At 41.2% G+C, this 13067-nt stretch overlaps 1 protein-coding gene across 3 annotated transcripts in view; it reads right to left on the reverse strand.

Annotated features, from left to right (window-relative positions):
- NCAN (neurocan) overlaps positions 1 to 13067 on the reverse strand; it is a 289797-nt gene that overhangs the window by 115034 nt on the left and 161696 nt on the right. For all 3 annotated transcript variants that reach the window (XM_040320673.1, XM_040320665.1, XM_040320682.1), the window contains 2 exons: positions 7414 to 7541; positions 6640 to 6927 (listed from right to left, as the gene is read on the reverse strand). In XM_040320673.1, the coding sequence (XP_040176607.1) occupies positions 6640 to 6927; positions 7414 to 7541 (416 nt within the window). The remainder of the gene's footprint in view (positions 1 to 6639; positions 6928 to 7413; positions 7542 to 13067) is intronic.

A 13067-nucleotide genomic window follows, 5' to 3' on the forward strand; every position in this document is an offset into this window, starting at 1 on the left:
ATATACCTTCTTTTGAAATTTCTACAAGCAATAGCAGTGTACTTCCTGGTATGTTAGGGTGCCCAGGCACTCCTGTGCCCTATAGTCTCATATTTGTATATCTACAGTGTGCAGTCTAAAGTATTGTTTCCCCCGATTGCTAGTCTCAGACTTGGAGTAAGATCTGGTAATGACGCAACTATGCTAATCGCGGTTGCCTCTTGTTGGAGGCTCTGACATAAGGAAGCACAGCCCTGCCTCAACCAAAATGGCCCCATTTTATTTTTTTTTATATAAACTGATTTGCAGGATCCCTGTTAAGTGATTATCTGTGTGTCTGACAGTGTAATAAGTAACACTGCTGACCATTTACAGCATAAGTCACTTTGGGCCAGATTCACAGAAAAAGTACGCCGGAGTATCTGCTGATACTCCGGCGTACTTTCAAATTTGCCGCGTTGTATCTTTATTTTGAATTCTCAAACAAAGATACAACGGCATTTGGCTAAGATCCGAGAGGCGTACGGCTTTGTACGCCTTTGGATCTTAGGATGCAATACTTCGGCGCCCGCTGGGTGGAGTTCGCGTAGTTTTCCACGTCGGGTATGCTAATTAGCTGTTTACGGCAAAAAACGAAGGTACGCGTGGTCGTCGCATTCTCTTACGTCGTCGCTAGTCGGCTTTTCCCATCGTAAAGTTGCGACTGCTATTTAGGTGGTGTAAAAATAGACAGGCCATGTTAAAGTATGGCCGTCGTTCCCGCGTCGAATTTTGAAATTTCAAAACGGAGCATGCGCAGTACGTTCGGCGCGGGAACGTGCCTAATTTAAATGATACACGCCCCATTTGAATTAGGGGGGCTTGCGCTGGACGGCTTTACGCTACGCCGCCGCAATTTTACAGGCAAGTGCTTTGTGAATCAAGCACTTGCGCTGAAAACTTGCGGCGGTGTAACGTAAATGACATACGTTACGCCGCCGCAAATGTATGTGAATCTGGCCCTTTGTGTTTCCCTCCCAGTTAAATGATATGTGAACCCAAACCAGTTTAAAATAGAATGCAAGGCAAAAAAATTATAAATATGTATAAATATTGTGATATTGTGATCACATGACCTTTAAAATAGAATGCAAGGTAAAATGTATATATATATATATATATATATCACATTATACAGTATATGCCTTTTTTTCCTCTTTCACATGACTGCATAATAGACTTAGAGAGGTTGGAGGGTGGAGACTGCATAGGAAGAGTATCAGCAGTAGGCAGAGAACAGCAGTACACTGATCTTTATAGTGATTATCTGTGCAGTGGGCAGTACCAGCAGGGGGCAGAGAAACAGCAATACACAAATGTTTCGAGTGATTAGCTGTGCAGGGTGCATGGCAGTACAAGTTTGACTATTGGATTACAGGCAGGCAGGGCTGCTGTTAAAGCATTACAGCTTGGACCCCATCAGTTCAAAACGGGGGCCTGGGCACCTGCTGAGCTGCACTGTCTTTTTGCAAACACTGATCCTCTTCTGCCTCCCCTTGCAGGGCTGCCCGCGTCTCCTCTCCTTTCCCAAATGAACACAGTAAGCGATCGGTACCAATAACTCCTGTGTTCATTCATCACTGAAGCATAGTAAACTGTGTTTATTATTCTTCAGTTTGTGAATGAGCAGGAAGCTCTTGAGTGCATCCTATTCATTCATCTGTGCAGCTGAGGCTACAGAGAAACGGACTGATAAATCTATGTCCTCAGTCACTTCGGCTGGGGGAAGGGGGGCCCTGTCAGCTAAGCAGTGTGGGGCCCTGTGATTTCTAACAGCAGCCCTGAAGGCAGTATAATGCAAATAATTAAACTGACCACATTGAGATGAATGTGCTTCACCATCGAGAGTGGTCAGCTTGAAACAGAAAAGCAGGATGACTGGCAGGATCACAAGTTATTTCACACCATGGAAGCAATGCAAAGAGATCAGGATACGTTTTAACACAGGTAAATAGTACAGCAGACACATATCTGGAATTTGAAATGTAGGGATAACATACACTTTAATGTCAGAATAGACATATACTAGGAAAAGAGGTGCAGCAATGCATAATCACTGTAAGACAATATTTACTATGCAGTAAACAAATATCATGCCATCAGACATGTTACAGTGGCTTGTACATAATTTATTTGTGGGAAGGATTATAACCACTGCAGGGTTTTACTGATATCCAAGACTCCGTTAAATAGATCTTCCCTCACTTTTTTGTCATAGTGTCAACAGAACAATACAAAACGTGTTGTAGTCTTCCCCTGCCTTATTAATCAAAAACGAAAAACATTTATTGCTGTCAAACTATGATATCTAAAAATAAGTAAGAAAGGGGCTTCTCTCAAAACATTTTAAAAAGTCAGTATTGTAAATTTAATTGATCAACCATAGGGTTTTGCTGGATTTTCGATAGATAACATTTACTATATTTATAAAGCATATTTGCTGACTTATTTAGGAGAATGAAAAACAAACATTCGCCCACCACTGACAGTGCTTGTCCTTAAGGCTGCATTCACACTTCAATGTTTTGAATCGTGGACAGATGTGCGGGAAAGCGCTGATGTGTGAATGAAAAATCGCGGGACTCCCATTTGAGATGCCACTCATTTGAATGACACCTCAAACTGCGGCACGGGCCTGCCACGATTGTGGCGCGATAAATCGGGTGACATGCTTCCCGCGATGCGTGTTGCTGCGATTGCAGCATGATTTATCGCGCTACAATTGCGGCAGGCCGGTCCCGCAATTTGAGGTGTCGCTGGCATCTCAAATGCAAGTACCGCGATTTGTCATTCACACATTGCGCTTTCAAATCATGGGCAGATTTGCGGCAAATCTGTCAACGATTCAAAGCGCCGAAGTTTGGAAAATGATTAATGTACCATACAAGCTTTTTTTTTTTATAATTGGGCAACCTTTTTATTTGGACTTTGTTGGACACTTGGATTTATCTTTGTTTGACACCTGGATTTATCTTTGTTGGACACTTTTAATATAACGTTGATCATAGTGAAATGTTAATTAACTGTGGCTGATTGAGACTCTTCATTAAGCAAATTGAACAACAAATTAACTTTAGCAATGTCAAAGGAAAAGATCCATAAGCAGCACATCATGAAGCAGACCCATGTGCATGAAGTGAGATAAATAGTAGCCTCAGCCCAGACTTCAGCTAGGCCACACGCCCAACGTGTTCCACTCTGCCCCTTGGAGCGCAATCATGGGCATGATTAAGCTCCAAGGGGTGGAGTGAAACGTGTTGGGCGTGTGGCCTAGATGAAGTCCAGGCTGAGGCTGCCATTTATCTCACTTTATGCACATGGGTCTGCTTCATGATGTGCTGCTTATGGATCTTTTCCTTTAAAATCGTTGCAGCTTTGAGCTAGGAGGAGTTCCCTGTCCCTGCCTGCACTCACCGCAGTCTAGTTGGACTTTTACCTCTCTACCTGAGCGGCACATAAATTTTGCCTTTTTGGGTGACAAATTAACTTTAGTTATCCAATCACAAGAAAAGCAAATTTCTATTTATTGTGAATACACAGCCATGTGCAGTTGAAATATGTAAACAAGAATTAATGCCTATTTTAATTTTTAATAATTAATGTAAATGATCACTTAAAATATTGGGTTAATGTTTTTCACTCCTTTAGTCATTTTTACTCTCATTTATCGAATGTGCTGGCCAGAGCTGTTCGTAGTGCTGAAATGTTTTGACCCTGAGAAAGTCACATTTGAATTTGTTTTTCAATCCTTTATAATGGTGGTCATCTGTTCCTTCTTTAATACCAGCCTATGCACATCATGTATTCCCATCACATGGGAGCATTATCTTGCAATAAGAAAGTTGACCTTCTGCCATTCCGATTACTAACCTACATGCCCTTCATCAGTGTAGGGTCGCCAGAAAAAAAAAAACATATCTCCTGCCAAAGTTTGAATGCATGATGTAGACAGATGTCAATCTCTTACATTACCATTGCATGGGAGGGAATGCCAGAAACAGAAAGGCCTAAAGTAGATGTCTCCCTAGTGAATTATTTTTTGTGGTCATTACATGTGAAATGTTTAAAGAAACCCCATTAGTCCTTAAAAAGTGTATCTTCATAGCCTGTGTTACCAAATGTCTTAATATTTCAAAATGTATAAGATGTTATCAAAGAGCCTAAAGGATTATACTTTGTACTGCAAACGACACCAGTTTTGGATTTTCTGTTGTGCATTTTTTGCATAGTAAGAACCTGACATCGCAATACTGTTTTGGAATAGTTGACTGGCCGGAGCTGTTCATAGTGCTGAAATGTTTTGATCTTGAGAAAGTCACATTTTAATTTGTTTTTAAATCCTTTAGAAGATGTGGTCCTCTGTTCCTCTTTTAATACAAGCCTATGCACATTGTGTATTCCGATCACGAGGGAGCATTTTCTTGCTACAGAGAAGTTGGCCTTCTGCCGCTACGATTACTATCCTACATGCCCTTCATCAGTGCAGGGTCACCAGATAAAAAAACATACAGTATTAAGGTATTAATGCATGATGTAGACCAGTGTTTCTCAACTCCAGTCCTCAAGGCACCCCAATAGGTTGTGTTTTCAGGATTTCCCTAAGATGAAACGGCAGTGAAACTTCTCAAATCAACTGTGCAAAATAATGGAATGCCTGAAAACATGACCTGTTGGGGCACCTTGAGGATTGGAGTTAAGAAACACTGATGTAGACAGACAATCCTTTTTTGGCATTCCCAGTGCAAGGGAAGAAATGCCAGAAACAGGAGGGCTTATAAGTAGATAGCCATGTCCCCCGATGAACTGTTTTTTTTTGTGGTCCTTACACATGAAAGGTTTAAAGAAATCCCATTAGACTTTTAATAAAATGTTTCCTGGTATCATGTGTTACCTAATGTCTGAATATTTCAAAATGTATAACAGGCTGTCAAAGAACCTAAATTATTCTACTCTGTACTGGAAATGACACCAGTTTTGGATTTATTGTTGTGCATTGATGCATAGAAATAACCTAACATCACAATACTGTCTTTTGCCATTATTTGCCTCATAGTGGAGACTGAAAATATATTACAAATCTAGCTAATTATGCTGAAACTGAGACTTTACTTAAGACAACAGTGCACAGATGATTTATAAAGCAGCAATATTATTTTTATTGTGTGAAGTTATGGTCCCCATTTTTTGGAAGACGTGCTGTGATTTTGTTACATAAAGTTCTGTTTTGTATTTCAATCTTCATGGTTTTTAAAGATGAAAAAAAAAAAAAAACAGTTTACTAATAATAACATGGCAAAGCCGCACGTCAATGCCGTCACTTTCAGATAAAACATTTATTGATCCAAGCAGGGGAGGGGGGGACTCTTCAGGCAGGGATATAATTGTGTGCTGGACTGGATCAATACAGTGTTATCGGGAAGTTACATCACTGGTGTGCGCCTGCTTTCTTTCTTGAATTTATTATATACAGAGCTTGAAAGTGCTCCTTGGTCTGCAGGAGGGCCCAGAGGTTTAGAGAGACTGAAGGTTTGGTGTGATGGCAACTCTATCTCCTCTACTAACATTGATATGTGGTTGTTGTATGAATACACATTGGCCTATGTGTTGGTGTGGGTTTTAAATGTGTGTTTTAATGCTTTAGAACATTCTGAGAATGTTTTATGTCATTGAGATTTGATGACAACAGTTATTTTGCAAATCTATAAAATAAAGAAATTGTAGAGCCAGTCTATGCCCTAGACAGAATGCACTCTAAAGCCTCGTACACACGATCAGTCTATCCGATGAGAATGGTCTGATGGACCGTTGTCATCGGTTAACTGATGAAGCTGACTGATGGTCCGTCGTGCCTACACACCATCGGTTAAAAAAACGATCGTGTCAGAACGCAGTGATGTAAAACACAATGAAGTTCAATACTTCCAAGCATGCATCGACTTGATTCTGAGCATGCGTGGATTTTTAACCGATGGTTGTGCCTACTAACGATCATTTTTTTCCCATTAGTTAGGAATCCATAGGTTAAATTTAAAGCAAGTTGGCTTTTTTTTAACCTATGGTTAAATAACCTATGGGGCCCACACACAATCGGTTTTGACCGATGAAAACGGTCCATCAGACCGTTGTCCTCTGGTTAACCTATTGTGTGTACGAGGCCTAAATAATTTTAAATATTAGGTAAATTAAAATATTTATTAAGAGAAGAGGGTCTAGGATAAGAAATTGATTTTCCTTAGTATGTAAAATAAACATAAGCCTAGATAGAGGAATAATTATGGAAAATACAATAAATATATTTATTGTAGTTAATGAGAATTGAATATTAAAAGTTACATTGTCAAAAAGAAATTTAATGGGCCACAGCAAGGATAGGCCATGGGGTGAGGAATGAAGAAGACGAAGGGGCAGAAGGGGAACTGCTTAATAGTTTAATAGTATCCCCAGCAAATATTGGGAGCCCCATTGGTTTTAAAGTTTAATTGTAAACAAGAAGTTGCTTACTTTACATATGACAATTGCCAGCTGTCCTATTTGCTGAGTGCACATTCTCTGTATTAAAATCACATAATATGTGATTGGTAAATATTACTATAACAGATCTATAATATTAAAAAATATTACCTTTGTAGCAGTATGCTCCAAACCTCTTCGTGGGATTAGGGAAACCTGTGCGGTTTGGAAATTGATATAAAGTCCGAACTCCTGGTTCTTCACCACCACAGTTTTTTCTTGGGTTCCGAATAGGGTAACGGACACTGTTGTCTGCCAGCCAGCCTGGATCACATTGGTCTAAACCCTTTCTCCATGCTGCATACAGTTGCCCCACCGTGGCCAATGTTGCCCCATCACGCAGACAAGAGTTTCTGGCACCTTCCAGATTGTTTCGTTCGGAAACATAATAAACATCTCCTGGGTGTTGAATTAAAAAAAAAAAAAAAAGTTACAAATTACTAGATGGAGATAGTGTGTAAAATGGATTTGTTTCAGTGCTGCTTTCCAAAGCCAAATCTCGGTTGGAACATCTGGCAGTAATGATAATGATAGGTTCTAAAAGGGGATGCAAAGTCAATAAAAGTGATTGCGCTATTCATATGATGAAAGTATGCCAAGACGAAATCTCAAGACTTCATAATAAATTATACAAGGATGGCAAAGATGTTTAATGATTGCTGATCTTGCTATCAGGCAACAAAGCTGAACATTATAATATGATGAAATTACTAAACTATAATGCTTGTGTTGTTTCTCATCACAATTGTTATTTTCATTTGTGTGACTATTCTTTTCAGTCCTCGCATCTTTCTTTGTTACTGGTGAAGGTGAGGATTATTGTGCTAACTAATGATTTTTATGTCTGTTAGTTTAACCCAATTGCCCCCACAGATCAAAATCTACCTTGTGGTTCTTTGGTGTAACAATACACATCATAGGTTTCCTGTGGATCCCTTTCGCCATACGTCCTAACACCGGGGAGATTATTTCTGTCCCCGTAGCAACCAGGCCTGGGAGTTTTTATTGGATACCTGCAGAAGAGATGAATGCATAATTATACATTTTAAGTTGAACAGTTATTATCCCCTTCATGTAGAACACTTTGTTAGATCACAATCTATTCATTTAGTTTACCTCTCAGCTCCCTTACTCCTTTTATAAGGAACATTCCATATGCATCTATATGGGCCTTTAACTAGCCATGATTTACCATCCCCTAGACACTCTAGCTAAAGAATTCGGCAAAAAATTGCACTGCTAAAATGGAAGCTGTTAATTTTGTGAAATTTGCAATTCAGAAATAATCTATAGCTATACGGAGTCATTACATTGCTTTCAGAAATGTACAAAATGACAAAATGGCTTGAGGCAAACACACTAGAAAGCATTTTCTTAGTTGCAGGGATAACTTTTTCCAACATTCAGTAAAATTGTAATTGCCATAAACTTGTCTCATGCTGAGATACAGCAAATTGCAAAACGGCAAATGCCTAACTCTAGTCAAATGTGTTTTAAATAGAATAGGAAGGTGTATACATTTGTTGCCATTTTTTATTTCTGCCTGTGACCCCATTGGGAAGATGTCTCCTAACTTTCTGTCCCTATGTCACCAAATGAGAAGAGAAGGGGGGGATAACTTTTCATGAGACAAAAAGGCACAGATAACAATAAAAGCTTTGTCAGACAGTCTAAACCTTGCCCCTTCTACTGAAAATGTAGTTTTGTCTTTGTAGCCAGTGGAGGAATTTTCCTGACCAAATGTTAAGGAAAAATTCCCCAGTAGGGAAGAAGCTCTAGCCCAAAAAAATGTTTTGCCTAGTGTTTTGGCTTTTGTAGGCCACATTAAAGGAAACGTGTGCAGTGATAACAACAGAGACTGCCACTTTTGATATTTTTTTTCTTAAAAATGCTAGTCCCCCCCCTCATTCTAATTTAATGGCTAAATTACTATCTGAACCAGGGCCAGATCTAGCCTGTCTGATGTGCTGGTGCAATAAAAAATGTCAGGGGGTCAGAGGATGGGAGGTGCGCAGGGCAGTGTACATGGGTTCAGAAGGGCAGAGGATAAGGTTAGCAGTTTTTTATTGGCAGTGTACAGAGGCTCTTAGTTTGTAGGGCAGTGTAAAAGGGCCAGCAGGGCAGAGGACAGGGGCAGCAGGGAAGTGTACAGGGGGCGGCAGAGTCGAGAAAAGGGGTGAGCAAGGCGAGGGAGAGGGGTCAGCTACCTGAATATCAAAACAATAATTTTGCTAAAAAATACACTAAAATCATTATTAGCAGACACAAACAAAATATAACTTACAGAGTCCTGCTAAATCTAAAAGAAAAAACTGTACTGAGTTAACGAATACAACTTTGTGTGATAATGAAGTATCGGGGCTCATTCACATTGGGTTAAGGTCTGTACAGTGTGAATCAGTGTTTTTTTTTTTATGGCTGGAGCTGCATGTAGGCAGGCTATGTTACCCTATGAGGAGGCAGCGGCTGTACAAACACAGCCGCAGGTCCTAATTTGACAGGTGTGAGGATGAAGGTGTACGGTCCCTAAGCCCTGGTTTACATTGATGCGATTTGGCATGCAATTTGACATGTCAAATCACATGCCAAATCGCGGCAATTGCTGGCAATGGCACCTTCCGAATCGGTGCGACGCCGCATTTGCGGCACCGCACCAATTCCCAAAAGTAGTTTCTGTACTACTTTTGGCGATTTCGGGGTGTGATTACCATTGACATCTGTGCAGATGTAAAATCACATGCCAAATCGCGGCAATTGCTGGCAATGGCACCTTCCGAATCGGTGCGACGCCGCATTTGCGGCACCGCACCAATTCCTGTGCAGCAACCCGCACAGATGTCATTGAATAAAATTGAATTCCCGTTGTCAGTGTGAACCAGGGCTAAAACCGACAGTGTGCATTCAGGGCCACTCACCCACTGTCAAATTAGGACCAGTGGCTGTTTGTACTTCCACTTCATCCACACAGAGTAACAGGTGGATCCAGCTGCACAAACAAGCCACTCATTCACACCATATGGGCCATGTGAATGCTTCCTTAATTTTTAAATTTTTTTTCCTACTTTTTTTATGTTTTATAATTTTTTTATTGTTATTTTTTGGGGGGGGGGCTTTGGTGAAATAGTAAGGATCTAAACAGACCCCTAATGTTTTACTTTTGAGACAGAGAATGGGACTAAGGGCATTAATTCCTCAATCCCTTGCTCTGCAGCCTCAGCTGCACTGGACAGTGAATGGGCAGAAAGCGCTCTGTACAGACTCCTGTTCATTCAAAAACTGTTGAATGAACACAGTGATTGGTACTGATCACTCATTGTATGTATTGAGGAAAAGAAGGGGCCGGTTAATATGTTATATTTTTACCAGCCCCTTCCCTCACTTACCATCCTGTAACATCACCTATGTGCCTGCAGCAACTGGTAGGAGAGAAGTGGGGGGCGCTGGAGGAGGGGAAGGGGGAAGAGGATGATGCACAGGGAGAGTGATTGGGCATCAGGGGTGCAATTAAAGAACCAATCCTCTATGTGGCTCTTTCTGCAGCAGACGAAAGCTGGCGGGAGGGAGAGGAGGCAAAACCAACTTTTATCTGCCGCAGAGAGAGCCACACATAGTATAGATCTGTAATTGCCCCCCTGCCACCTGATCACCCTTCCTGTGCACATGTGATATTGGCAGACCTGGCTGAGTGCAGTGCAGGGATGGACTCAGCAGCTGGGCACAGTGTCCGAGGTGGAGGTGGAAGTGGAAGGCAGGGTGGCAAAACTGAAATCTGGGGGGGGGGAAATACGCATGAGCTATGCTCTAATTTTGTCTGTATTTCATACTTGTACTGCGTCACCAACTCAGGAAGCAACAGGGTTTATTTACTAAAGGCAAATATACAGTTCACTATGTAAGTGCAGTTGCCCTCTGCAAGAGAATTTTCTCCATAATAAAGTGAAGCTCTGCTGACATCCATCATCTGATCATATGCAAGAAAAATGCTTTGCACAGTTTTAAATACTTGGGAAATCACAAATTAACGATTATAAACCCCACTTAGCAAATTAGGTGCCACAAATATATATATATATATATATATATATATATATATATATATATATATATATATATATATATATATATATATATATATATATATTATTATTATTTAAGGTACTTATATAGCGTCGTCAATTTACGCAGCACTTTACATATACATTCACATCAGTCCCTACCTTCAAGGAGCTTACAATCTAAGGTCCCTTAACTCACATTCATATACTAGGGCCAATTTAGACAGAAGCCAATTGTCTTTGGAGTAGCCAGGGAAACCCACACAGGCTCCGTACACACGACCAGTTTCCTCGGCAGAATTCAGCTTCCGACCGAGCTTCTGGCTGAATTCTGCCGAGAAACCCGGCCATGTGTACACTTTCGGCCGAGGAAGCCGACGAGGAGCTCGGCGAGGAAATAGAGAACATGTTCTCTATTTCCTCGTTGTTCTATGGGAGCTCTCGCCCCGCCGAGCTCCTCGGCGGCTTCAGTGCTGAACTGGCCGAGGAACTCGATGTGTTTGGCACGTCGAGTTCCTCGGCCGTGTGTACGAGGCTTCAGGCACAGGGAGAACATGCAAACTCCAGGCAGATGCTGTTGTGTTTGGGATTCGAACCAGTGACCCTTTTACTGCTAGGCAAGAGTGCTACCCACGACATCACTGTGCTGCCCTATATACATATATAATGATAAACTTTGACAAAATGATTAAAGTTTGGTTCTGGCTATATGGGAATTATAGTCTCTGTATATAAGAAAAAAATATGACAATTGGTGCATTGGAAACACTCCATATTGGACTTAGCGTATAGCTCAAAACCTCGGAGAAAAAGAACAGAACTACCAACATTTAAATATTATTAAAATGCCCTGCCTGCAATAAAAAAAGGTGCTCAGAAAGGTGAAAGCAGTCCATAAAATGATCTTATGTCTGTGATGAAAGGCAGACATCTGCTGGCTTACAATTCTTGGCCAAATATCAGTTAAGCATGTCAGAATCCTTGTCCCGATCATTGTTCTTTTCCTCCAAGATAAGCGACATTGGCGGCATCTGCCTGCTCCACTCACCTCCTCCCCTCTGCTCTGACAGAAATTAGGTTGGCTCTTTTCAAGTTTTCAGGTCCTTCTAAATTCTAGGGTCAGTATAAATTATAGCAACTTTCTAAAGTTCAAGTCTAATTGTGCTTTTATTACATAGGTGAATAGGTCTTATGAAATCAGTATTGTGCACTTGAAAATAATCTGAGAGAACTTATAGCCTTTCACTATAAAACACAGTTATATCAATAATTCCTGAAAAATTATTAAAATGTCCACAGCTGATGCCTGTAAATGTGTAAGCAGTAAAGCTGAACTCCTGACAGAGTGCAGAGATTAAATATTTCTAAGCGAGCTGTTTTACCTACCAAACTATTTATATTTCCGAAGATTCAGCCCTGATACAGAGCCTTGTAAAAGTATTCATACCCCTTGAAATGTTCCACTTTTGTCATGTTACAACCAAAAACGTAAATGTATTTTATTGGGATTTTATGTGATAGACCAACACAAAGTGCCACATGGTATCAGAGTAAAGGAGGACTTAATACAGTCCTCCTTTACTCTGATACCATGTGGCACTTTGTGTTGGTCTTTCACATAAAATAATACAGGGGTGACCAACCTTTTGAAGAGCGAGGGCCACTTAAGCAACTTGGTAACCAGTCGTGGGCCACAATGAGCAGAGCCGGCAGATGACAGGTCACGGCTACTCTATAGGTCCTCCGATCCACCCTGATGGAAGGGGACGAATTCCCTTCTGTTTTTCAGATTGGTGGTAGGCGGGGCGTAAACGGACACCCGTCGCTCTATAGAGATAAATTGAGGGTCCCATTTGGTAGGGGGTAATCATTTGAAAAGACTGCTTTCACACTGATGTGCTGTGGTTTACCCACACCGCGGGTGCAGCGTAGTGCACCTGTGTCTATCCTGCGGGTTAACTGAAACCTGCCATAGACTCCGTCTGTGGCCAAAGCCAGCGCTGTAGAGGAAGCACCGGCTTATGGGGCTCTGCTCCGCAACCACTTTCTTCCTATACGACCAGCTTCATTCACAACACTGATGCTCTGGGATGGTGGGTCTGCAACCAGCAACCCGCTATTCAAGATCAGGAGGTCGCAGGCCACATCAGAGGGCTCCGCGGGCCACATGTGGCCCCCGGACCGCTGGTTGGCCACCCCTGACTTAATACAAATGCACGCTACACTTTTCACATATTTGTAAACAAATGTTGAAAACCATTTATCATTTTCCTTCCACTTCACAATTATGTCCCACGTTGTGTTGGTCTATCACATAAAACCCCAATAAAATACATTTACGTCTTTGGTTGTAACAGGACAAAATGTGGAACATTTCAAAGGGTGTAAATACTTTTTTTTCGATGCACTGTGTATGTTCAAATCCCTGGCATGCAGAACAAGGAAGGGGATGACCCCACTTTCTCTGTTATAGTTAAGGAATAC

This window comes from Rana temporaria, chromosome 1 (assembly GCF_905171775.1).
Source record: "Rana temporaria chromosome 1, aRanTem1.1, whole genome shotgun sequence".
Lineage (NCBI taxonomy): Eukaryota > Metazoa > Chordata > Amphibia > Anura > Ranidae > Rana > Rana temporaria.